Genomic DNA, 27,357 nt, shown 5'->3' with positions numbered 1-27,357 from the left:
CTATAGGCACACACGTTCTGAACTACATCAGTGAGAACAGAGTGCTGGAGAGACACTGGGTCTTACAAAGAGCCTTTATTGTATGCCAGCCCATGAGTAGATTTTATGAGATCTGAGAAATGAGACCGTTTAATTCTTTACAAAAGATTCCATGGATGACTTTATGACATACCCACCCACGTACCGACATGGAAAAAATGAAGGTGTTTTCTTTACACAAACCTTTATGCTATATTCTCATCCCTTCACTCCCAGAACAGGCAACGCTCACAGGACACATCACTTGTTTGCTGCTTGTGCTTTGCTAAGACATGGAACCAAAGCTGAAACAAAGGGCTTAAAGGGACTCTGGATGCCTAGAAACGTCCTATTTTGGAACAATCCCACACATCTGAAGCTGTTTCTCTCAGGTTAGCCAGGAATATGGATCTCTCCCCCTTAACAAATAGGCTCAGCCTCACCATTTAATGGGAGAAAATGTGGCGTAGAAACCATTGAACGCGCAAAGTGATGAAGCAAGTTAATTCCATGAGCAAACAGAGATCGAATTCTGGTATATGGGTTTTTTGTTCCACAGATGAAACCAAAGTGAGATAAAGAAAGAAGAAGGATGCAGAGAGAATTGCCCCTAAATGAAATGCTTTGCTGACGTGTGCGTAAGGCATCGAGAGGTCTCTGAGTAATCCGCTACCATGCAAAAATAGTATATTCTTTCCCAGTATACATTCATCTTGTAGCAACATATTTACATGTAGATTCACCAGTTTGTGCTTCTAACGCATGGAAAACAACAAATCCTTCAGCTTCTTTTGTCCCGGGAGATCAGATAAGTCAAATTGTTCTGTTCTATGCAAAGACTGTGGCAGAAATGACACTGCACTTTGCTGATGCTGATATATCCACAGTAACGGTGAAGACAGATTGCAGCACGGTACCTCATCCATAGGCGACAGCTCTCACCTGGGCTGCATGAGCCACGTCAGCCTGCAGATGTGCCTTGTCTGCACATCTCTCATGGTTCCTGCTCATACTTCAGTGCGTATTTCTGTGCAATATGACAAGCAGAGGACATACAAAATATATAACTAAGCAATCTGCTCTTCCTGGAAGAAGTGTTTTATTCTGATTTTCATATACGATCACCGGAGGAAGCGATCTGACAGGCATAGCACCAGGCCCAGGAAGAACCTCCCGTTTTGGATACATAAGAGAACACAATAAATCAGGCTGCAGCACACAAAGCCTTTGGGGAAGGGGCTGTAAAACTACCCGGTCACACGTGGCTGCTCAAGGCAAGCGTGTTTTTGCACAGATCCCACCTGCAGCAGCAACAGAGCTGTACCAATTTCACTGGGCTTATATTGTCACATTTACTTGGTTGCAGACTTAATGCCCCAGTGATTCTGGGTAGTTAAATAGTCATCTTTAAGCCATCAAGAACAGCGCTGTTTACAGAGAAGCGTAGCATGCATTGCCATCTATGCAATAGCATTGAGTCCTGACTCTTTCAACAAGAAAGTATTAGAAATGAGTGTTGACGTTGGTTATCATGAGAAAAGAAACTGGTTAGTGGACAACCCTAGGGTTTTTCCCTGCTATTCACAAGAAGTGCCAGGTAGGAGAGAGCTGAAAGCAGAACAAACACTGCTGCGAGTTGGGGAGAATCGTTTCTGCCTGGCTCATGTCTTACTCATGTACTCATGGCAACTTTTAATCTCTCATCATATTTGGTCTGCTTCTGGAGAGCCATCTGCAGAGGAATATCTGGTTACATGATACTCTGGTAGCAGAGGCAGCTTTTAGTTTCTTCACGTGGCTTTTCACAAGCTCTGAAAGTATCCACACTTCAGGATTGAATTTTCCCCAGATTCCTCCCAAATTTTGCTTCATCCTATTGTGGTCCTTTTTATTTTGGTGTTCATATTATTGGCTGAGGTGCATCCTATCTTTTCCATCAGATACCAAAAGGAGATGCATTATCCAGTAACAAAGCAGTATCTCATACTCCAAAACATCAGCCTTCCAAGCCAGAAGTAAACTCACATCAGGAGTAAGAGTTCAGTGGTCAGATAAAGCTGGTAAACCAGCCACCTTAGGAGAAAAGGAAATTAAATTCATGAGGTGGAAACAGGTCAAGAGAAAAGCTTCGCTGTACTTCCTTAGATGGCAGATCTTTGTTGTTATTCAAAAAGAGCAGAGGAGATGGTAGCAGGTCCTTGATTATGCTGGAGCATCTGAATGGGATGACTGTTCTTAGATGGGATGAGCTGCGCTCCTCTGAGATGAATCTCCTGCATGACCCGACCTGAAGAGCCAGACTGCCTCTGGTACTGCACACCCCATGCTCAGACTCCCCAGGGGTGCTCTTGCTGTTTACAGTGATGTGAAATGAAGGTCTAACACCATCAGGTCACAGCAGTGATTTTTCTTACTTGCTTTCAACAGCTATGAATCACTACGTCGGAGTCTGATGAAGAATCAGGCACAGATGGGATTCAGACCAACACTCCCACGTTTGATAGATCAAATCGCTTCATTCTGTGCATGAGTGATTGTGTTAACAATTTCCTTGCTCTTTGTTCTGACATTACTGCCATAAATCAGCCTCTGTGTAAAACTAACTCATTAATTCAATTTATTTAATTTTTAAAGCATGCAATGGGATTCCAGAGGGGAAATGAGACATCCAATGCATTTCCCCACAGCACTCTGGGGCCAGAACTGTCCTCATGGCCACTTTAAGCAGTGTTTCCTCCTCTTCTCCAGCACGGCTGCATCCCAGGCAAGCTGTTCTCCAGACAGACCAACACTGCTCAGCCCCACTCACACCGTGTGCTCCATTCCCTAAGCACTGATCCAAAAGGGAACCAGCCCAGCCAGACTGAAAAGTAATCAACCAGGGACTAGACAAAGGTCATGCAGGCCTTGTGTAGCTGTGCTGTAGCATCCCTGGGGCTCTGGGCCACCTGAAATGGCCATGCAGGAAGTGCTGGGCTCAGCTGGAAGGATCCCGTTGTTGGGATCCCAAGCAGTGGTTGTCCATTAGCTGTCATACAATGAGAGGCCTATTGAACACAAGTACCAGGAGATTTGTTCTTGTTTCTGTTCTGTCTGTTAGGTCATTAGTGATTAAGTCAAATTGATGGAATTTAAGTCATGGAAAATATAAAAGCTATCACTTAATATATAAACCGATATCCATCTTGAAGTTACAGGTCAGGGAACACAGGCTTTCACCATCAATCGCTGATCGCTTGAGGTAGACCACATTACTGATTTATCCACAATTTCAGTCTCTAATGTGTAGGTTATTTACAATCAAATATCAACAGACTTGTCTGAAACTTTCCCTAGTTTAGTCTTGAAATGCTTAGAGTTACTGATAAGTTTCCATAATTTACTCAGTCATGGATTGAAATTGCTGTGTACTGTGTGGCAATTTAGCGTAATTCTTGGTGGTACCCTACTGTGTCCATAGAGTAAAACCGATATCACACCTGAAGAAAAACAGAAGGAAAAGGGAAATGATGGTTAGTGGTGAAATCCTAAAACAATAAAAGGCTCAAAAGTAAGATTCAGATGCTCATCCGCTTCAGCTGTGTCATTCTGGCTCTGCACTTTGGAGCATTATCCTAATATTGCTACAAAGTCCTTTACTCAGAAGGTTCTTGCCACGGTTTCAGATGGAGATGCTGGAATATAGATCTTCTATCTGTTTTTTGAAGTAATCTCTCAGTTCTGGTCTCTTAGCCTTTAACGTCGGCGTCAACAAACCGTTCTGTACTGAGAACATGTCGGAGTGAATGTAAATGGCTTTGACCTGGAATAAAGAAAGGGACACCTCTGTAGCAGAGACAGCACTTGCTATGCATGACTTCCTGGTGTGCACATGGACCTCTATTTCTGCATGAAACCAAAGCGCAGTGAAGACCACAGCAGGAGCAAAGCAGACTTATTACCACAGATAAATGTGCACCACAAACCATTGCTTTTCATTTCTAAACTTGATTCTTTTTAATAGAGATTCATTTTTGAGCATAATGGGGAAATGAAGAATAGCAAGTCTGTGCTTCACTCAGATATGAGGAATTGTTCACTGCAGCTACCAGCAGACTACATAAGAGTATGAGTAAAAACCCCTTGCTAGCTATATGCAATGATTGAGAAGTTCATTAAGAGAAATAAGTATTCTATATTGTAAAATGTGTTTTTTAATGTGCTTTTAGAGCTTTGTACTTCATTACTGATTTCACATCTCTCTTCCTGAGGTGTTTATGACTCCGCTGCACAAATATTTACATAAGTGACAGAAAAGGATCAGTGCATAGGCTGGAGATAGAACGGCAGCCTGCCCTGTGTTGGTTATAAGAGTGGCAGTTTGAGCCCCAGCTCCTTACAGTGCCTTCAGTGGGAAGGCATCAGACCCAAGAACACCCATCTTGAACCCTGGAATCAGACTGCAGACATCCCCCACACCCCACAAGGACATGCAGTATCAAACTGAACGCTAACAAGTCTCCATTCAGTGTATGCAGACCAATGCAAATGTGGCCACAATTCACTGTTTCATTTACCTGTTCAAAGGAATGAAGCCCGCTCTCCTTCCCTAACCGTACCATGTCTTCCATTATTGCTTTCTGCAGTTCCTGGGTTAAAACACACACATCCACAATGAAGTACCAGAACAACCTTACAAGCAATTAACATCACTGTTCATCACAAACACAAGCTCCTTATGGACAATATGTAATTAGCAAATATTCTAATGAAGAAAGGCACAAACACTAAAGTAAGGGAGGTTATGCTGTTTTAGGAGTGGAGAGGCACAGTGCTGGGTGCTGCTGGCTCAGCCATTGCTCTGACCTCAGTGAGCGGATGGTTCTTGCCCTGAGAAGGGACATCACGTCCCATCAGCGCAATGACTGCAGAGCAGACGGGTGCAACTACCAACCTTATTTCTACAGAGCTCCTCATACGTTCCATCAAACCCTCTCTTCTTTGCCCAGCCTGGCATCACTTCAGCATCCGGCACCACAATTCCCACCAGGAAGGCCTGCAGGGAAAGCAGAAGGGTCAGGCAAAGGCTGAATGCACCATCAGGCTGAACTTGATGGGATTTTATCACTTCTTGCCCAATTAGGTCAGGAGTTCACCAACACACTGCAGCATATTCTGGTGGCTCTGCTGTACCTGCAGGCTGTCCCCATGGACGTAGATCTGGGCCACAGGGTCACTGCGGATGTAGATGTTCTCTATCTTCTCTGGTGCGATGTATTCTCCCTGAGCAAGTTTAAATATATGCTTTTTCCGATCAATGATTTTGAGAGTCCCATTCTGTTAGGAGAAAGAAGTGAGAGAATTCACCTTAATTTTTACTAAGGATAGATCCACTTGGAAGGTCACATGCAGAACTTGAAGGTGTATGTGGGACAACAGAACTGACACAGGCACCACCCATCTGGATACGCACAGGTAACCACTTCCCAATGTCTCCGGTGTGCAGCCAGCCCTCCTGGTCCAGTGCTTCACTTGTCCTCTCCTCATCTTTCAAGTAACCCTTGAAAACGTTTGGTCCTTTCACGCATATCTGCAAAGCAGGTCGGGTCACTATTAAACTACATCGTTATTTTGCTTAAGTTACCAGCAAGGTAAATAGTGATTCACTGACATCCTGAAGGTTGATTTCGTGGCTGTGCCCCATGAAAATAAAATATATTGAGCTATAGAATTTTCCTTATGTCTTTTGATTTTATTCAAAGGAAGGATGTATGAAGGAAGAAATCCGAAACCCATCGGCTTCATGTCGATTTTCATTCGGGTTGCAGTTTTAAAGTGATAAAAGTGATTTCAAACTCAAGCGAGTTTAATTTCTATGCAACATGGAAATGACAGCAATGGAGAAATCACAGTAATTCAGCTCCACAGCCAAACTAATTAACTCAGCCTTAGCTTTTGAAGCCATCAGGCGTTGGCTGGCAGTGCTGCCATAGCCCCTTGTTAACACTGCTCCGTTGGTAAACTGATGCTTTCTTTCCCTGATGGCTGTATTAAATGAATTTGTGCGCCTCAAAGATGTAAAATGCTCCTATAACTACAACTTAGTATAATGTCTGCTAATAAGAAGTTTATATTAAAACGTAAGTTCCTACCTCTCCTTCTCCTTTAGAAGCAAAATAATTCAGCTCCTCCACGTCCTTAAGTCTGATTAAGTTGCAGGGCAAAGGGGCTCCCACATGACCTGGCAATTAAAGTTGGCAGCTTGTTTGTCTGCTCTCTTACAAACAATAATTGGCATTTTATTATTCGTTGAGCAGCTATAGATATACTTGGCGTTCCTGCAGGAATTCTGCATGCAGAAGTAACGTGGAAAAGGAAGAAAACCACTACCTGAGGTCCAGTCCCCGGGGGTGGTGAAGGTGCAGCCTGCCGTGCACTCCGTCTGCCCGTACCCCTCATACACCTGCCAAAGGAATGGGCACCCTGAGTCAGTGCACAGCACCTCATTGCTGCAGGAGGAGTCCCAGGGACAGCCCTGTGAGCTGACCCTGCTGTGAGCAGCAGGATGGGGCACGGGGACTTTCCCTGGCCATGCAGAATTAACTTCCCTATGAGTCACTCTGTTATGGAGAGCTGAAAGCAGTGAGCAGACAAGTTCAGCAGTTTGCTTTTGAGTCTAGCAGGATGTTACTTGGCAGGAGGAAGTTGTCAGTGGGGAAAAGTGGTATTTTGGGGGTACATTCTGAAAATCTGCAGGTTTTTTTAACGTTTAATTTTAAGCTCTCTAATTAGGCCTTGTAATTGTCTTAGGCTTCCTGGTCAGGGAGAAGAAACTCTCTAGTATGGGTGGGGATTTTAAGTGCCATGCCTACAGGTTACCATTCTTGCACATTTATATATAGAATAAATGTTGTGTAATAAGTGACACATGCATAATTGCTTCAGGTTACTCTGGGGCAGGTTCAGGTTGGCTATTAGGAACAATTTATTCTCCAAAGAGCAGTCAGGCATTGGCACAGCTGCACAGGGAGTGGGGAAGTCACCAACCCTGGAGGTGTTCCAAATGTGGTCCTGGGGCACACGGTCAGTGGGCACAGTGGGGTGGGCTGGCACCAGGCCTGGGGGTCTCAGAGCTCTTTTCCAACCTTAATGATACTACAGTCCCATGAGTGGACACAGTGGAGATGGATTGATGGTTGGGCTTGATGACCTTTTAGGTCAACCTTAATGACTCTATGGTTTAAAAAGCTGAGACAGGTGGGATGTCTCAGCCACTCCTTGTCCCCACCATGAGGACGCTGGGTGCCCATGAGCCCTGCTGCTGCCACGGGTGCCCTGTATACAGTCCCAGCCCCCAGACGTTGGCTCACCTGGCAGCCCAGGGCCGCCCGCAGGAAGCCCAGGACAGTTGGAGAGGCTGGGGCAGCACCCGTCACTATCATGCGGACGCACCCACCAAGGCTCGCCTGAGGGACAGCACCAGGAAACAAAAGGAAAAAGCACAGATCAATACAGATGGCACAAATGGTGTGTATTTCTTAAGCAGAGCTTGCACTGAATGGCCTCGCTTCTATTCCATCTAGAACAGTCAGCTGTACTACAGAAATGTGAACTGACCCTGAGTCCTGCCTGAGGACAAAACTCATCTAAATGTTGAAAGCAATGACTGCGTCCCTCCTGGGCAGAAATAATGCTCAAGGCACAGCTCTGCTCCATCACATCCATTCCACGTCCTCTCACAGCACTTATGACTTGGGGTAACCCCAGGGAAGAATAAGTCTCTTCCTCACTGCTCTTTTCTGTGCTTGCTGGCGCCTTTTTATTAACAGGCTCCCAAGCAACCTAAAGAATTGCCATCCTTTTTTAAGGGCAGATGACCTTGCACATACATTGGGGGGTACTACAGCATTCCTGTGCTGCTTCCTGCCCACCTCTCTTCATTTCATTTTTCTTTCCATGAAAGCAAAAAGGAACGAGCACAGAACAGCCCCTGCCCCGCCCCACAGCACTACACCCAGCTCAGCCCCATGGAAGACATTGCCAGTTCCACTGGTTATTAATAAAGCGGCGTGTCTCCAGATAAGTTATCTAATTAAAAAATGAAGTAATCAGAGCCTCCTACAGCAGCACAGTGCCTGGAAAGCCTGGTGTAAAGCCACTTTAATCTGCTTTATTACCCAGGGGATGCGTGGCACATGGCAGGGTGCTGATTTCTTTCCCTCTTGTTAAATCAAGATTCACATTTGCATTTTGCTCATTCCTTTCCTTCGGAAAACATCAGCTTTGAGTTTGCTTGAGTGAAACCCAACCGTGAGAGCAATCATTATCTGTGGAGGATCTGCACAGCATTGGAGCCGCATCTCTTCCATCTGTTATTCCTCTTCTCTCCTCACTGCTCCCACCCGGAACCCCATGTCCTCTGTACTGCTGAGCCTATTGGGCCAGATTTGCATGCTGAGCACAGATAAAGAAATACAAATAAAAAAGTGGCAAAAGCTAATAGGATGACAAGCTGCGCTCCATTTCCCTTTTCTATTCAGGTTTTCAGTCTGCTGTTCACTGGTGACCAGCAGTTGGTTGCAGTGTGGTGGTCAGGCTGTGCCAACTTTAGGGAGCGCAGGTTGCTACTAGAAGAAACAATGGTTCTCAGCTCTTAGACTCACTTTTTAAGCTCCATACCTGTATCTTGTTAAAGAACAGCTTGTCCCACAGGCTGTCGTTTCTGATGATCCCATTTCTAACCTCAGCCTTTTTCCGTCTGGCGGCGAACTCCAGCACCCAGCGCTTCAGGGAAGTGTCCGCCTGGCTGAAGATCTGCAGCAGGGAGAAGACAGTGGGTCAGGTGAGCCTGGAGAGGGCCTGGGGCTCACAGCTCTGGCCATCGGCCCAAGGCACAGCCTGCTGCCACCCAACAACAGCCCTTAGTGCCACTGTGCGCCTACAGCAGTGCAGCTCAGTTGGGGCACAGGGATGGCGGCAACATAGCGGAGTAAGGCTGTACTATGCCTTAGTGCAGAAAGGGAGCAAGGCAAAAGGGAGAAAATGGAGATGGATTTTTTTAGATTAACACTTAGGGAGTGGGGCAGAAGCTTTGTTATAGCAAAAAGAGAAGCAAACAGGCTCACCTTGTCGTACATCCTGTTCAGCAGGCGCGGCACAACAGGGAAGATGGTGGGACGCAGCGCCTTCATGTCATCAGACAGCAGGCGGATGTCGCCTTGGAAGAAGCCAATTCGCCCCCCATGGCAATACACTACAGACTGCAATGGAGAGGAAAACAACCTCATCAGACCTCTTTGCTTTTAATCCCTGGGACGGAGCATCCCTCCTCCTACTCACAGAAACACCCTTCCCAAAATTCCTCTCTCCATTATGGCAAAAATGGTGCTTTATAAAATCTATCGACAATAAAGTTTAATTTTGCACAGAGTAGAAGCACATGGCTGGTTGTTGGCATTTTCACAACTGGGAATTCAGCATCCACCAAATTTGCCACTTTCTGGAAGAACGAGGAGCTGCTGCCTGGGGAAAGGCTCCCCTGCACCCCAACAGCCTGAGGTTGGGCTCTGCACACTGCAAAATGTGCTGATGGTTTTTAGGTGTTAATACTTTAGTTTTGTTTAAGCATAACCATACAGACTACGTTAGCAATACAGCACCTGATCCTGTATCCCAGAAACACCTCTTCAAAGCCCTTTTTGATTTCTGGGAAAACACGACTCCAGAAGTTTCAGAAATAAGCTTTTATTCGTTTCTTCCTTTATTTTTGGAAGGGTGTTTTTTGGAAAGCAAACGGGCTGCTTTGCATCAGGTGAGGAAAGAGCTGACGTGCAGCCAGCAGCCACTTTGCTGGAGCTGGAATTGCACACTGTGCCATCACCGCAGGCTCATTGGGAACTGCAAATGATGAGCTCTGTGTGTATCTCCCAACGGAACAGTTCTGTTCTATAACCTAAAATCCTACTCTAAAGCACTTCTGGCTCTAAAGAACATACCTATACAATTTTAAAGTCCCAGGAATTACTGATGTGGGCTGAAACCGGGGAAGCTGATACAACGTTTGTTGCTCAGAATAATCTGGGGGATGATTTTTAGCTCTATAGAAAATTCCTTGCATGAAGGGGTGTTTTCAGCAAAAGTTTAATCTGAGCATCCCTCATACTGCGTGCCTTGGAGCTGCCCCTATCAGAGCAGCAGCAATGAGGTTATTTCAGAAGTTCCTATATTCCTGCCCAGGCAGATGGCTTTGTAATAATTCTGTTCTCATTAGCAGAAAAGCAGTTTGCCTGTGCAGCGCTGGCACACTGACTCATGTGCCTTCTAGGATTTGACTGACAAGCAAGGATACACTGGGCTGTAATTCTCCACATCTTTTATGGACTTTCAGTTCCAAATTGCAAGTGTTGTAACGGGGCTGAGTCCGTCATTTCTGGCACACTGCTAAGAAGGGGCAGTCTGTGCCTGGATGTCTATCTGATCCCATTGGCATCAGCACCACTGGGAAGGTGCTGGGCTGCAGCTGAGCCCAGACCCACTCCTCATGCAGCGAATCATTTCTTAGCTGCCGCATTTCCAGGCTGGGAGAGTTCATTATGACAAATCATCACCTGGCTTCCCAGAAGGGATGCACAACCCCTCCCTGTGTGCTGCTGTGAGCTGCTATCTGCAAGGGACGCACATATTGCTACCTGCAGGGGATGCAGCCCATATCCAGAGCACTGTGCCAGCTCAGCTCCCAGCTGAATTCTGCACATTCCTGCATTTGAAAGGATTTGAGCTGATAAAAATAATGGTGTGGAACTGCATTTGCTCCCATTATCATTATCCCCAGAGCAGGACCCGATGTCTTTGAGGAGTGTAGGTGTTTTTAGTGCTACGCGGTGTCGGTGGATATTTAGTATTTTATTCATTTTATATCTTTCGGTGTGGAAAAAAAAGAGGCAATTTCCACTGCCACTAGGACCTTACCTGTACCATTCGCTCAAACATGTGTGCTAAAGGCAAATAGGAAATGTGAACATCCTCACAAGTAGGAGACCACTGACTCTGGAAGAAAGCAGAAGGGGCCCCACGAGGCCGCGTCAGTTGGGGCAGAAGCTTACCTGGATCACTCTCTCAAACATGTGAGCCAGAGGCAGGAAGGAGATGAGCACATCGTCCTGTCTCGGAAAGATCACTTTCTGCAGGTGGAGGGCATGGGAGACAGAAAGGAAAGAAACACTGACAGGAAGACAACAAGAGAGTCATAAAACGGTCAAAAGAAAAACGGCACCAAGAGGAACAAAAGGGGAAAGATCATCAAGAGAGGAAGGGAGCAGCGCACGAGGTGAAGCGTTAGAGCCACAGCAGTGATGGAGCTGCATTAGTGGGAGGAGAACAGAGCACGGAGATGGACACAGAGCGCAGTGTTGGCACAATCACAGCTGATGGTCATTGTTTTCCCTTTGGTTAATTCTTTGATTGGGGTCAGGGGGAGGCTGGATCACTTAGCTACAGGAATTAATGATTGCTGTTAGTGTTTCCTCATTGTTTTCTTGATTAAAATGGGATTATAAGTGCATTAGCACTGCCCCACGGACAGGCGTGCTGAGGAAAGAAAGGCAAAAAAATGATACAAAAAATAAACACGGCCAGTGTCATTGCTTTGCACCAAGAGCCTTATTTGGGTCATGCTTTCTGCCTGCACTGTAACACTATGGATTAGGAAAATGGACAACCTGATGACCCACCAGCTTGCACCAAGGCCAGAAATCAATACAGAAATGAGTGCAGCAGCTTTGGCTCCTGGAATGGGCAGTTATACCCCCAGCGCACCTCCATGGCTGTGCCACATCCACTGCTCTATGGCAGAGGAAGTCTGATCCTTGGGCTGCCTCACTGAGGTTCACCTAGGTGTGCACAGTGAGGCCAAGCATGGGCCTTTCCAGCATCCCACTTCGGTTGTGTCCAACTGAACTAAGCCAGTCAGGCCTGCAGCTCTGTTTATACATTAGATCTAATGGGCTCTGGTGACGTGAAGCCAGCAGCACCACCAGCCACACTTCTCTGTTGGGCTGCTTTAAATGCCCACAAATGAAATGATTTGTTTTTAAAAGGAACCAAGGTGCTGGCATTTAATGGCATTGCAGCCACTGCAGCTAAACAGATTAAATTAAAGTGCGTTGGCATTTGAGAATAACCTTATAATAAAGGTCTAAGTTCACTTAAAATAATCTGCTTAGGAAAATGACCGATCTAAGCCAAAGTGGCACAAAAGTATGCAAGCAGTGCTCTGTGTGCCCCTCACTCCAGGTGCTCACATGTTGCTGACAGATGCCAAGTGCTTGGCACTTTGCTGGATCTGTGCTGCACTCACAGCTTGCCCTGCAGTGCCCCAGCACCAGGATAGGGCACACTCAGCAGCCTCACACCTCAACCCGACACCTTTGGGATTAACACAAGCATCCACCGTCAGCAAGCACTGAGCCTACAGCTCTGGGAGGCACCACTTTCCTCTGAGCTGTTCCCTTCCAAAATAAACTCTGCTGCCCTTTGGAAGCTGGAGGCCTTGAGGCACCAGCTGCCACTTGGGCATCCCTGCACCCCTGAGGCAGCCCCAGCCCTGCAGCAATCTGTAGGTGGAGAAAACTGCAGGGTTGGGGAACTGAGACCACAGTGCAGCCCACACCAACCCCAGGGCAAACAAGGGCTATGCTGCAATAAATGGAGCATCCCACATGCTTGCTGCAGCTTCACAGAACCATTCGTTCTCTACCAACAGAGATTCTTATACTCAATAGGTACAAGCTACATGCAATTCTTAATATCCTGTGCTAGAGCAAGTCTGCTTCCTATATGGTTTCTAAACAAAGGTTGCATGCAGTATATTACACATGCACTTGGCCAGTGCTGCAGTACAGTCAGAACCAAGATATATGGTAACATAAATGAAATTAACCATTTTGATCTTTAAAAGGTATAAGTTTCCATAAGTGTATGTACAGACATTATATGTATAGAAAGCTTCCATTTAAAGACAGGGACACCGCACAGGCATCCCCAGCAGCAGACACTGCTCTTTCAGGCACCACTCAGCCCTGCAGGCTCTGCTTGCTCTCCTCACCCCACACTAGTCCATGGGGACAGCACTGCTCCTTGGCAGCACCCTGTACCTCACAAAACCCAGGCTGGGAATTATCCTTCAGGTAAGAGAAATATGGCCTTAGCAGCAGCACCACATCTCCAGCCCCTGCTGAAGCCCAAACCCACACACGGCGAGTTTCCCAACCGCGGTATTCACCTCTGTCACTTTCAAAAAGCCTGAAAAGTCAGCCACCACGTTCCCATGTGTCAGCATAGCACCTTTAGGGTTTCCTGCAAGGGAGAAGAGAAGGAGAGTTTAAAAGACGAGACAAGTAGTTAATTCCCACTTCATTTCACGCTGGAACAGGTTGCCCAAGGAGGCTGTGGATGCCCCATCCCTGCAGGCATTCAAGGCCAGGCTGGATGTGGCTCTGGGCAGCCTGGGCTGCTGGTTGGCAGCCCTGCACACAGCAGGGGGTTGAAACAAGATGAACACTGTGGTCCTTTTCAACCCAGGCCATTCTATGATTCAGAAAAACTTAAAACTAAGAAATTGTCCAAATAATATTGTTAAATGATATTTAAGACATTTAATTCTCACACTATGCAGCAGCATCCACAAAAGACAGTTATTGCAATACTCAAGACACAGTAAAATGATCCCATAAACTCAGCAGCACATACATCAGAGACCTTGAGCGGTGGTTTCCACCAGGAACAGAGCAGCTGGAACTGTGGTTGGCCCTCAACCAGAGCCACCAGAGTGTGTGCCAACAGCTCGAGCTGCACAGAGCTCCATGCAAAGCACTCTGCCACCTCCTGCCCCAGCACAGCCACTTCACATTGCCCCCAAAGGGTCCATTGCAGACAAGAGCTGCTGGGAAGGATGCAGACACCTCTGTGGTGCTGAGCCCTGTGCCCTCACCCAGCTCTTAAGGGCAAATAAAGGCTCAAACCAAAATGATAATTATTGCACGTGTTTATTGCACTAGAACAGGACATTCTGAACACAGCTTATTTTTACCACAAAATTTGCACTAGGTGTTCCAAGCGCCTTTGAGTTATTTGGTCCCAAATCCTTACAGATGGCCACAGGGGCCTATTGGGATCTCACACACATCCCTCCTTGGTGACATCCTCTTCTGATGGCAGCCTGGCTCTGAGGCTCGTGTTTTCACAGCCAGGTGCACACCTGGGTCCTGCCCTCAGGAAAACTCCACGAACCAACGCCAGCTGTAAGTGCACTCCAGCAGCCCAGGAATTGCTGTATCTGCCCAAGCAGGTTTGCTCAGCCTTGGCAACTGCACAAACAGCTGCACACTCAAAGCATTACACAAGTGTCTCTGTACCCACAGAGTACGGAGCTGTGGGTGCTCTGAGACCTCAGACTTCATCAGGAGGAATCCAGCGCTGCAGTGAAGCTGTTTGTGCTCTGGGGATCCTGTCTGCATTTGTGCTTTAGTTCCTCCTGTTGCTTTAGGCATCATCCCATCAGACGAGGTGCTCCGTGCCGAGAGAATTACCACTTTAGAGGAACAGGTGGTTGATGGCTAAACTAATTCTTTTTTAAAACCCCATATGCGTGACTCTGCTCTGCTTTGAATTTCCTTACACAGCAGCACTTTGTCCATCCCGTGGTGGAAATGCAGCACAGCAATCCCGTTATGATAACAGTGGGTGTGGGAGCTTCTCCTTATCTCAGCACCAAGCAGATGTGGCAATACACAACACAGCAGCCCTGCTAAGTGGCTCTTCCCAACAGCACCTCCAGTGGCATCACAGCGGTGTGACCCATGAATGGGAGCGGGGGCACTGCTGGGCTGAGGAGAGCAGCTCCAGGAAGGGATTCTGATCCAACCAGGAACAGGGGAGTCCTCATGGGGACAGCAGGCTGTGGTTAGGGAGCAGTCAGGATGCACAACTGTAATGTGATGTTTCATCTCTGTGCTTTGGTCCAACTGTGAGTGCTGCTGATCTCTCAGTGAGGCAGTAAACGTCAGGGTTGCGCTCAGAGGTCTCAGCCTCTCCCTGGTCCCCATGGAGGCATGCAGACAGCTGGCCCTGAGAGAGAAAAACACATGTTCAAACCTGCTTGTGGTTATTAGGTCTGCTTTTTTGCTACCATTTCCATGTTACAAACTCAGGAGCAATGATTGCTTTCATTGCATTGGGACAGAAAAAGCTAACTGGTCTGCAGCTTTATCTGCAGATAAAGAAATAAACTCATTTTCTAATGGCAATAAAGCCTAACTTAGAAATGAAAACCCTACCACAGGAGGTGCTGCTGCCTGGCACAGCCAGCCCCCCCCGGGCTCAGCCCCTCATGTCACTGTTCCAACACTGCTCCTTTCAGCACTGCACTGTGCTGAGTGCTCCAAAACACACACATCTGCAAACTCCTCCGGGCCCATTAGAAATGACGTACAAAGGCACAGCCAAGCAGAGCCTTTTGATACTGCCTGAGCAGCAAAGGGTTGTCAGCACTGAAAGCCGCTTACCTGGCTGCAGTGTACGTTGTCTTCTAGTGCTGGGCAGTGCTCCTGGGCTGAGCTTGTCACGCTCCCATCACACAGCATCACACAGCTCCTGCCCACCTGGGGAGCTGGGGGTGGTCCAGGGTGTTTTGAGGCAGCACCAGGTGGTGGGATGAGCTCTCCAGGGCTGCCCGGTGCTTCTCTGCACATTGCCCAAGCACTCACGTGGCTGTGCTCTGCCCATTGCTTTGTCTGCCTGTGGGACTTCTTGGTGGAGGTTAAAGAGGTTTAGTGTTTGAGGGAAGGAAGGTCCTGCAACCAGCAAACCAGGCTTTACAAGGGGTGGAAGCCCCGTGCCTGCTTGTGGTGTCCTCTGCAAGGCAGAGGTGCTGGGCATGTCGCTGTGCTTAGGAGGCAGAGTGCAGCACTATGGATGGGAATTTCTCCCTTTAACACCCATGGAAGGTAAGCAGCAACCAGCCTAGTTCTCCAAGTCTGCACTGCACTGCAGAAAGCTGCACAGTTGTATTGCCAAAGCATGAGCCAGGGAAGCCCAGTTCTGCAGAAACCTATGTACATAAATACAACAAATACATACAAACACCATTGTCATGATGGTGTAACAGTATATTTGCACGTATTGAGGTGTTATCAGTAACAATTAACTGTTCTAACAAGTCACAGATAAGATGCCAATTTCTTTACCTGTTGTGCCACTGGTGAAACAGACAATTGAGAGATCTTCAGGCCGGGGAGGCTGGAAACACAGGAGGAATAGAGGAAAAATCACATTAGCAAACACAGAAGTGTCAATGGCAGGATGCTGTCACTGTATAAATAAAGATCAAACCAATTGCATTCCAACTCTGCCATAGAAAAACCTTTCCTTGCCATTGGCAATTCTCCTTTCATCACATTTCTTCAATTGACACGGAGTCCTTCCCTGCTCCATCCACATTAAGGTGGTGTAACAAGGCTTTGATGGAATATCTGTGTCTCACAGTGCATGCCAATAATCCCTACAGCAAAATAACCCACGCCCTTCAAAAGCTGAAGTACTGCACCATTCCTGATGGAAGCAGAAGCATTCCTTTGGGTCTGGGACATCAATCACACAGGTGGCAGGAACAAAGCGTTTGCTTTTCAGTTGCTATTGCAACACCTTGAAGATTTCCAAATACATTAGTTTGGTTTTATTCCACTGCTGATCATCCAGCCCTGATCTCCCCACTGCACTCAGTAATTGTGCAGGTGTTGTCCGTAGCTCTGGGAAAACATGGAGCAGTTTACTGATTTTCAGATAAGTGCTGAAAGACATCATTAGCTACAATAGGGCCAACACATCCCCAGGCTGCTGCTGGTCCCATTTCCAACAGCGTCTCCATGTTCTCAGCACCACTGCGTGCATCCTTTTGGATCCCCAATGGATAAATTAACAGCCTGGAAATCATAAGGCGCTTTTGAAAGCTCTGCAAAAGGCACGAGCATCCTTCATGAAAGTATCAGTGCAATTTCCAGAACAGGAATAGTGCCAAGTATTGTTTCTGAATGAAAGAAATCCCACCACAAAAGCGGTGGTGGTGTCTGGGTAGTGGAATTAGTGTGGCTTAGCACTGCCATTTAATTACTGTCCCATTAACACATTCAGCAAGGATGAATTATCTCATTTAAGCATCCCAAGCGGAGGGTAAGAAGAAAACGAAGCACATCTTCAGCTCTTGGCACTAACAGCATCCATGGCCCCCTGCATGGGGAGAGCTGCAGGATGCTGACCCAGCCCAGAGCCAACTCCCTTACTACTCTGCCAGGGTAACAACCAGCTGCAGCTCTCAGTGGAACAGCAGCATGACAGCACTCACCACAGGCACATGTCGGTTCTCCCGGCCACAGTCCTGAAAGAGATTAAAGCAACAAAGATGATTTCCACTGTAATTCATGTGGCACTGCCCACCGGCTAATAATTGCAAACCACTGAGGGAGAGCATGAGCTGGAGCTGAGGCATTTGTGGCTTGCTCTGAAGTCATCCTTTGTGCCCAAAATTTCTTGGATGACCTACAATGTCATCCCTAGATTCAAGCAGTGCCTGGATAGGGGTCGTTTTATAGGAGGAGGTTTAAACAGCAGGGAAGTGAGAAATATTGGCTCTCCTATCAAGCAATAACGCTATGAGGAACCACAGTGAGCCATGCACCAATACTAACAGCCATGAGCCCCACACACTGACCCTGCCATATAGTTCACAAGTCCTGGTGGTTTTTACAGCTTCTATGCCCAAATTGTTTCAGAAGGAAAGAGAGCACAGCCCCACCTCCACCTCCTGCATGCTCTGGATGCGGACCCCGCAGCTCCTTCCCTTCTCCATCAGCTCCTTCTCAAAGGGGTCCATGAGGATGATGGATCTCAGCCCCGGCGTTTCCCTCCTCTCCACGTGGTCCAGCAACGTCCTGGCTTTATCAGGCTTGTCACAAATGACTGTGGAAATGTCCGCTGAAAGGAAGGCAAACAAACAAATTGGTTTTGGTAAATCATTTTTTATGTAAAACTGGATGCTCACTCTTAGATAACATAGTGTCAGTGCTGGTACTTTGGGCTAACAGCAGAGATCCCAGAGTGTAACACGTTCTCTTCAAAAATCACTGCAATTTTAACCAACAAGGCTAAAAGAGTAGCTGACATCAACAATTATTTTGGGATCCACTTCAAAATACTCAACTTCCACACTATGCATGGCTATAAATCTGGGAGGCAACACGAGGAAACTCATGAGAGCTCCCACTGGAGTGCATCAGCTCCACCAAAACCTCTTGAGAGAGTTCAGCACCTGTCCTTTGGGAAGCAGAAGGGGCTGAAGCCATCCAAGTAGCACAGCTGCTTTCTGAGATGATGGTAATTTGGTGTGTACCTGTGTTGACGATGTACCGGATGGCTCCAGGACCCAAGGTGTCATAGAGGGGCACCACCACCATGGAGTAGGTGTAGCAAGCCAGCTCAGAAATGATCCACTGCCAGAGGTGAAAAGGAATGGTGGGAGAGGTTTTAACACACTTGAAAACAAAGCAATCTCACAAGTTGGGTACATTAAGTGAGACATCACCTAGTTAAAACAAACCTCACCTCTGGGCGGTTTTGGGCAAAGACCCCGATGAACTGCTCTGTGGATGGCTTGCAGCCCTGCTGCAGCAGCCCCGAGCCCAGAGCTTCTGCTCTTTCTGCCACCTGCAAGTTGGAGAGAAAAAAGCACATCAGAGAGGAATAAGAGCAGCAGCAGCAATAAGACTTCACTATGCAGGGAGGCTCTCAGATTATTGCACCAGCTATGCAAAAAAACCACTTTTTTGCATTATCTCTAGCTTAGGATGCTCTTTCATTTGAGGAATAGTGAGAGCACTGGGAGAAGGGAGATGAGCTCCACGAGGGGTTCAGCTCCAGCTCACCTCTTTGTATGACAGCCACTGGTAGGGCTGCTTGGGCTTCCTGAAGCCCAGGCAGGGGCCATTTTCTGGAATACAGAAGCAGAGAAAGTATGGTTAGGGGAAGTGCTGGAAACTGATGCCTGGGGCTGTGGGGATGCACCCTGAGAGCTTTTGGCACAGCCCCCTGCCCTGTGATAAGGTGTACATTGGATGGATAACTGATAGAGAGCAGCAACAGGCAGAAATAAATACCAGCTTCTGCAGCAGAGAGGTAACTCTATTGGAATCTGCAGATTTACACTTAGATCAGCCTCATTTAATATATTCAGAAGTGTTCTAGAAGTGAATTATGCATGATGAGCATCACTGATGCTGCAGAATTCAGGGCATTAAGTTGTCTACCCATGGCAGCAAAAAGGCCTCACGGTACCAAGAGACTTCACTGTGAAATTCAATGGCATTAAACACAAAATAATGCACAGTGCTAATGGTAACCTTAATTACAACTCCCTAATGACGACTTGTAAGTCAGTTATTCAGTTATCAGTAAAAGAGATGTTAAAGCTGTTCTGGTTAATTCTGAGCAGGGAGGAGTAAAAATGCATCCAGACCCCAGGGCACCCTTTTGGCCACCCCAGCCTTGCAGGCTCCAACTCCTTGGCATTCAACCATTGGCCTGCACCACTCTTGGCCTCCCACCTTCCTATACTACTTAGGTTTTAAAAGACTTCTTGGCCTTCCACGTTTTTGACCTATTAAGATCTTTTGGTGACCGAAACTTTGGCATCTCTTTGGGTCTCTCCACTCTTCCCATCACCACGTTCTCACCAGAGATGCTGAAACCCCTCCGGAAAACCTCATACATGGTCCTGGCATCGTCATAGTAATGCGTCAGCAGCTGTGGGCTGTCCCCAATCACTGAGCGGCGTGCCCCATCCAGGCCCTGTGTGACACAACACAATATGGCAATGGGAAACCACAGCCCAGAGATGAGCACTCGACCCTGCTCATTGCTGGAGGAAGGGGCTGATATTTCCCAAAGAGATCCGAGTTCTAAACCTGTAGATAGCACGGGAGGAAAAAAACTGTTGGCTCAACTGATGCTGGGTGAGATGAGATATTGGGCTGGTGGGGACAATGAAGTGGGGACAACCAGTGGAGTGACAGCTCCAGGTTCTGCTGGGCCCCAGGACACCTCCTCAAGGACACCCAGACCAAAGTGAGGACAGGCTCCAGGCTCAGCCCATCAGGAGATAAGGGCTGGAAGATAAAGCTGGGGCTGACACCACAGCCAGCCAGATAAGGAGGGAGAAAATAGCAAGGGGCTCCTAATGGCTCCCAGAGGTGGGACAGGAGGGACAAACAGATGCCACCATCTCTATCAGCTCCTACGGGTGCAGCTACACCGTACCAGTGGTATTGGGTTGGAGGGAGCAACACAAACAGTGCCAGCAGTCAGCAGGAATGCTCAGTAAAGCCCCACTCACATGTCAAAACCTGCATTCCCCTCCCAGAATTTTAAAAAGCTGTTGGCACTGAAGACAAGAATATTTTGTGTGGGCACAGGAAAAGGTTTCAGATTGTCAGTGTTTCAGATATAACTCAAATTGAAACAATTTTCAGAAATGTTTCTCATCCTTGATACAGCACTTTCATTAAACTTTAAGGCCTCTTAATAGCACGAACGTTAATTACTCCTCACAAGTTGGATTTGGGTATATTTCTGCTCCTTATTAAGAAGCCTGCTGCAGCCACAACTCAGTAACCAACACGAGCAAGAGGAGAGGTCTTAAAGCTCTCATGGGGATGGGTGGTTGCCTTGCAATGTAAAACATTCATGTAATACCTGCTGCTGTAATTCTCAATGCTTTGGTACCTAGGCAAAGGTAAAATCAAAATGGCATTAAAATAATAAAAGAATAAATTAATGGGCTGGGTTCTAGGTTTCCACTTTACAAAAAGGGTGAATAAACCAACCCCACCATTCCATGACCTTTAAAGTCCCTTCCAACTCAGCCATTCTGTGATCTCCGGGAGGAGAATGAAGCCCCTCCCAGGGTACGTGGTGATCTCCAGTGCCAACCCAACCTCACCTCGACCTCCTCCGACTGCATGCGCAGATCACAGGGCGGCTTCACAGCCTTGGGCCGACTGGCAAACCAGTAGGCGACAACAGCAGCGAAGGCACCGATGCCCACCAGTGCAGTGGCAGGCAGGTTGCGGAAGAACTGGCTGAGGTCATCGAACTCAGGGAGCCGCAGGCTCCGCAGGATTTCCTGAGCTTGCATCTTCTCCACGAGTGACACAGTGAGTTCTGTAAGAGCCAAAGGAGAGACTCCTCAGCCATCAGGAATGTAGTGCTCTGCAGCCCTGCGGGGGAGCTGGCCTAAAGATCCTTCATTTGAGAGCAGCATCCGTGGAAAAGGGATGAGAGAGGAGGCAGCATCCCCACAACAGTAAGTGGGAGCAGGCAGCTCACATCTAAGGGACATCCGAACATATGTTTGATGGTGCGGCTGCCAAACTCATGGTAAGATTTATTTGCTCCAAGCTGAGATGAGCCCTGGACCCCAGCTATGATCTGAACAGGTTGCAGCATCCTATGGAATGGTAGGATCAGGCCACGCAGCACCTGCTCCAGCCACCAGCCCACAGAGTGGCACGCTACGCAGACATGCTCTACAACACCACTCTCCTTGTTTGTGCCAACTTAAGAGTTCCTTATGGTTTATATCAGGCTAAAATTATAGGTGGTTTGAGCCAAAGGGAGTTTCAGGGCATCACTTCAAAGTTTCCTGGAACAACAACCTGGGAGTGCTGGTTGGGGATAAGGCACAGAGGGTATCAGACACAGGCACTGCAGGGCCCACCCAGCACCACCCAGGCCCCTGGGATGGGACCACACCTCAGGGACACAGCTTACAGCACAGCAAGGCAGTCCCAGCCCCCCACCTTTGTACCCCATGGCTTTACAATGGGCACACCAGCTCCCTGCTGCTGGGTTGCTGGTTGAGGCTGTGCTCAGGGGACTGCATTTGGGTGCTGAGCATATACGATGCATTTTAAATAACGTGTGCTTACAGATAGGTCCCTGTATCAGTGCCCTGCCAGGGAGCCTGCAGCAACTGCCAGCCCTGCAGAAGACGAGCCAAACAGATGCTGCAGAGTGAGGGTTCCAAACAGTTAGGGTTTCCTATTAAGCCCCACGGAGCTATTTGTGATCTTACAAGCAGGCAAGATTGTGAAGATATTTTTTTTCTGCAGCAGGAGCTGGGCAGCCTCTTGCCTTTGCTCTCTGGTTGTGTTCCAGCACGCAGAGCCAGGAGAGATGAATGCAGGGGCTTCCCCCAGCCAGGGCTCCCCACACAATAGCACCACTGACCTGAGCACAAACCAGCTTTCTTCCTCCTGAGAACAGCGTCTGGGGCACACTGTGGGTCAGGACCATCCCCCCTCACAGCCCTTTCCCATATTCATGCAGAGGACACAAGCCAGTCTGCAAACGGGCCCTCCTGCACCAGGCTCGGGGGAGAATTTAATTGAGCAAAAAGACACAGCAAACAGCTGACCTCACCCATCATGGGGCTAACAGCAGCCCCAGCCCTATTCTTTGCCCAGCATCCCACAGCCACCCTTGCTCCCCTCCAGGAGTGGCTGGGATGGTCCTTGGCAGCACTGCTCACCCACAGTGCAATTTTCTCCTGAGCTTTGAGCTCTGCTCACTGGAGGGAATGGGGAAGCAGCATGGTATGAGTGCAGGGATGATACAGGCAAAAGGGTGATGCTCGACCCCAGCCTTGATTTGCACCACTATGCCTTGACCTTGCACCCTTATGAGCCCATCGGGATCTGTTCAGGGCAGGTGAACTGCACAGGGCAGAGCTGGGAGAAGAGCACAGAGTGTCTGGGAGGAGCTGTGCTGCCACAGTACCCCATGCTGCAGGGTGGGTTCACTTCCTCTATTATTCCTCCTATATTTCTCCTCTAGATCAAGAAAGAAATAACAGTAACACTAAAAACAAACAGCTTGGTCCCTGGGTCAGCTCTCCCATCCAGCAACCAGCATCATGCCCACAGCTCCCAGCACATCCCAGCCCAGGGGGCAGAGCACTTCACTCAGTGGAGCAGCACAAGAGATGAGCACACAGGGCTCTCTGTGCTCCATCAGCTGTAACTAATTATCAGGGTTATCAGCCAGCACAAGGCTAAAGCTATTTAAAACTCCCCTAAACTTCTCCTGCTCTTGCTCCTGCGGGTGCCTGCTTCACTGTAAGCCTTTCCCAAGCAACATCCCTCAGATAGATCAGTCACTTTGCATCCACATGCTGCATCACTGCTTTGATTCTGTGGACTGTCCTCATCACAAGGCACTCCCTACTCACCAGGCCTCACCACAAACTCTTGCATGTGCTTTATTTTACCACCTGTGAGTGAGATAACTGACTCTCATGTGCCACAGCATATAAAACACAATCAGTTACACTTAATCCTTTGCAGGACCAAATCACAACGATTTCAAAAGCATTAGTCCTCACTGAGTGTGGTTGCATTACAGCTCAGTGAGTCATAATTCAGAAGAGATAAGAAATAATCAGTTCATTTTGGATTATTATGCTGAGACTCAGACAGCATAAGGAAAGAGAGGGGACCACTTCTGGGCTCAGATTTGCTCTGGGCAGCTCTGTGCACTGCTGATGGATGGAGCAGGAGAGGGGCTGAGTGCTGGCCAGGCTTCGGCACCTCCACAGGGCACTGCAGCAGCACCCAGCAAGCAGGCAATGGAAGGGAAGCAGGTTGCCATTTTCTACTGATGAAAAATGTCCTTCTCCCCTCCCTTTGGGAAGCAGACACGGTCAATCTGCTCAGCTGGCTGCCCGCCAGAAGGACTATTAAGGAACGGGGTTTCTCTGGTACTAAGCCTCTTTAACCCGAATGGGTCTAGTGCTGGAGGGGACTCTGCACCTGGGTGGGACTATGGCACTGTCCCTGTGCCACCCTCATGTTGTTCCTCCTGGCCAGCCCGCAGCAACCTGCTATAGAGGGGCACTGCAGCCAGGGCACACGTGTATATATATATATATATATATATATATATATATATATATATATATACACACACACACACAAACAGATAAACATGCAGAACCACAGAACCATTCAGGCTGGAAAATACCTCTCAGATCCCCAACCCCAGCCCAGCCCACCCTGCCCACTGACCACATCCCCCGGGCTCTGGAACATCCCCAGGTCGGTGCCTCCTGACTCCTGGGCAGCTGTGCCAGTGTTGACTGCTCTTTCAAATGAGAATTTATTCCTAATATCCAACCCCAACATCCTGCTCCCGCTCTGCGTTCCCAATGGAACCCCTCACCAACACGGGGTGCAGAGCAGCTCCGCTCCCCCCGCACAACCTCTCATCTGCTGGGGACGGCGGCTGTGCCAGGGGAAGGCGCAGACAAAGGATGTGGATCTCCAGGCAACGCCGAGGATCGGCCCCGGCCTCCTGCTGCCGAGAAATGCATTTGCAAAGAAACAAACGCATTTGCAAGACACAAGCTCTTTGCAAGCATCCGCTAAAATGGGAAAAAATGCTAACGGAGAGCTCAGTGTGCTGACAGGCTGATTTTACAGAGGGAATGCAATCATCACGGTGCAAATAGAGGTATTTAGAGCATCTAAAATATCTGCAGCACATCGTGTGCCGAGAGAAATGATTCAATGAATTACCCAGCAGCCGTGCCAGCAGTGCCATTGCTCACGGCCTCGACCCCCAGCATCCATGTCACCTGTTTGCTTCCCATACCAAACCCCCTCCCCAGGAGGCTTCGCCCCCCACTCCCCACCTTGCTCAGTTACAGCTCACCAATGGAAGTGGCCTAAAAGTCCTCCAGGCACCACATGCAGTGTGGTGATGCTCTACAACACTGGGATGCAGCGTGCATGAGAGCTGAGGCCGAGTGCTGGTCCCCATCTGCCTCTCCTCTGGGTAAGGAAGTGTTGGGATGCCCTAAAAGTGTTTTAAGGATCCTACCAAAAGAGGAAAGCTCGATGGTTTGCAGCTCTCATCTGCGAGCCCATAGTTTTCCCAAGGCACAGTGATGCTAATGCTCACGTCCCTGCTGAAGCATCCTCAACCCTGTCACCAATGGCACTGATGGTTGGTTGTTCCCTATAGTACATGGTGCTGTGGCTCATGTTGGAAAGGCCCTCACAGCACCCATACCCACCTGTGGGCTGGCTGCCCTCACTAATTCCTACCTCATCACTCTGGTACATTTATAATGAAGAGCACATCTTTAATTGCTCCATGGAAGCTGGATCAGGACTGTGCCAAATGCATGGCCACAAAGATGGTGTCGTGGCTGCCACTGGGAAATGGCACCGAAAATGGCAGCTTAAAAAAGTAACAGTCGTGTCATGATCCAGCTATTATAAATACAGTTGTAACCCTCGCAGTAAGCCAGCTATAATTAGATCAGGTTAATTACTAATCAAGTGCCCTGCAAGTTGCAGAGCTTTCTGAAGGACCCGGTCCACACAGATGGGGAGTGGTGAGGGGCCCCCAGGGCAGCTCTCAAGCAAGCAGGTTTCATCCTGCGCTGAGCACGTGCAATGCAAATGCAAGAACCCAGTCCAGGCTTATCCCAAAACAAACCTGCAGCTGCAGGCAACTTTAGACATCTCAGAGCTCATTTGGCAGCTCTGCAGTGGAGGAGGGGGCCAAAAAGCAAGGGTTAAGGAAGATGCAAGGCGTGTGCCAAAAGACCTGGAGGAAAGTGGCTCCTTTCTCCCATGTGGGTGGAGAGGGCAGGAGAGGTGAGCACGGCACAACATGGTGTGGCGCAACATGGCACGGCACGTTTGCTGCACAGAGCTGCTGCATCCTGCCAGGCCCCATGCCAACTGCCTGCGGTCACCACCGACACAACACTGCCTGCAACCAGCCAGAGCCCGACATTATTTCCACACTGTTCCTGTGCATGAGGATCTCACGTTAAAGGAACGCCACTTTAGGTTGCTCTCTTGTACCACATGTTTGGGCTGCACACCCAACAATGCCCAGCACCAGCCCACCATGCCATAATCCTCCAAAACAAGCGAGGGCTCCTGACAGCAACCTCCTTGCACCTCCATCCTGTCTCCATCACTGGGAGGGTGGAACAGGCACACAGCAAAGCGACAGAGCAAGCAAGAAACCACACCATGTGTCCACAGAATGCAGCGTTTCATGCCCACAGTTGGGGTTTCCACATTTTGTGCTTAACCTCCAGCATGCAGCCTAACCAACGTTTGCAATCCACACATTGTCAGGCTTTAACACAAATAAAGGGCACACACAGTGTTTAGTTGTTGATCACATACACTGTTCAAGCTTTCCAGTCAGATCCCTATAGAGCTCTGGCATAGCACACGTTGTCACCTGCCCAAGAGGTCCCTGCCACTCTCCCTGCAGCAGGACAGACAGCAACATCCAACATGTTGCCCAAGGAGGCTGTGGATGCCCCATCCCTGCAGGCATTCAAGGCCAGGCTGGATGTGGCTCTGGGCTGCCTGGTCTGGTGGTTTGCAACCCTGCACACAGCAGGGGGTTGAAACCAGATGATCTTTGTGGTCCTTTTCAGCCCAGGCCATTCTATGATCCATCACGAAAAGCTCATCACCTCACCACAGGATGGTGAAACACCACGTACACAAAGCCTGCCAACCCGCAGGGTCTCAGCCACAGCGACACGAGTTCCCTGCTCTCTGCAGAGCTCCTGCTGCCGGGAGTGAGCCGTGACTCCCACATGGGACCTTGGGGAGCAAAGCCCAGCCAGGTGGTTCGGCTGAGCTCTGCAGACAGCCCCATGGAGCAGTGCTGCCTTTGCACCCCGACATTGTCCTCGGCAGGCAGCGCAGCACCCGAGGGCTGGGGGACCACCACTACTCTGCAGCTCCCAGCCTGCGCGGGGCTTCAGCCAGAGCCAGGGCTGCAGCTTTACCCCCCCCTTAGAGCTTAGAGACAGCTGAAAAAAAACCCAAACAACAAAAAAAGAAAAACCCACAAACATCCAAACAGAAAACTGCAAATCCCACATGCACTTTCTGCTACTTGTGTCCATCCCCATCCTGTTGGCTGTACCACCGGGCTCTGCCCTAAGCGTGGCTGAGACCTCCAGTAGCAGAGCCCGCCGTGCTGCAGCCCCTGATTCCGCTTTGCTTTGCTCAACACCCCGCAGCCCCACCGCCAGCCGTGCCGTGGGGACCGCACCGCAACACCGGCACCCAGCACCCAGCACTCACCGCAGCCGTCTGTCCGTCCGCCCCACGCGCTCAGCTCATGGTCGGCTCCGCCGCCGGCGCCCGCGTTCACGGGTTCGCGGAGAACTGCTGACTGCAGGACGTCCCACCCCCTTCCCATCTGCAAACT

The 27,357-nt window shown here is 48.7% G+C and overlaps 1 protein-coding gene across 1 annotated transcript; it reads right to left on the bottom strand.

The window, feature by feature from the left end:
- Nucleotides 1-60: 60 nt before the first annotated feature.
- Nucleotides 61-27,357, bottom strand: ACSL6 (acyl-CoA synthetase long chain family member 6). The gene is given in 22 exon segments (XM_085518707.1): nucleotides 61-3,820; nucleotides 4,575-4,646; nucleotides 4,952-5,053; nucleotides 5,191-5,334; nucleotides 5,471-5,587; nucleotides 6,150-6,238; nucleotides 6,388-6,460; nucleotides 7,368-7,463; nucleotides 8,677-8,811; nucleotides 9,123-9,257; nucleotides 10,966-11,093; nucleotides 11,096-11,177; nucleotides 13,277-13,350; nucleotides 16,239-16,290; nucleotides 17,393-17,425; nucleotides 17,843-18,021; nucleotides 18,437-18,536; nucleotides 18,649-18,750; nucleotides 18,969-19,033; nucleotides 19,776-19,890; nucleotides 21,041-21,261; nucleotides 27,231-27,357. Coding segments are annotated over 22 exon segments (2,373 nt in total). The 5' UTR covers nucleotides 27,349-27,357; the 3' UTR covers nucleotides 61-3,679.

This window comes from Coturnix japonica, chromosome 18, assembly GCF_054131305.1.
Source record: "Coturnix japonica strain WE chromosome 18, WE-NBRP24, whole genome shotgun sequence".
Lineage (NCBI taxonomy): Eukaryota > Metazoa > Chordata > Aves > Galliformes > Phasianidae > Coturnix > Coturnix japonica.
The sequence above is the reverse complement of the archived record's forward strand: the minus strand, read 5'-3'. Positions and strand labels throughout refer to the sequence as shown.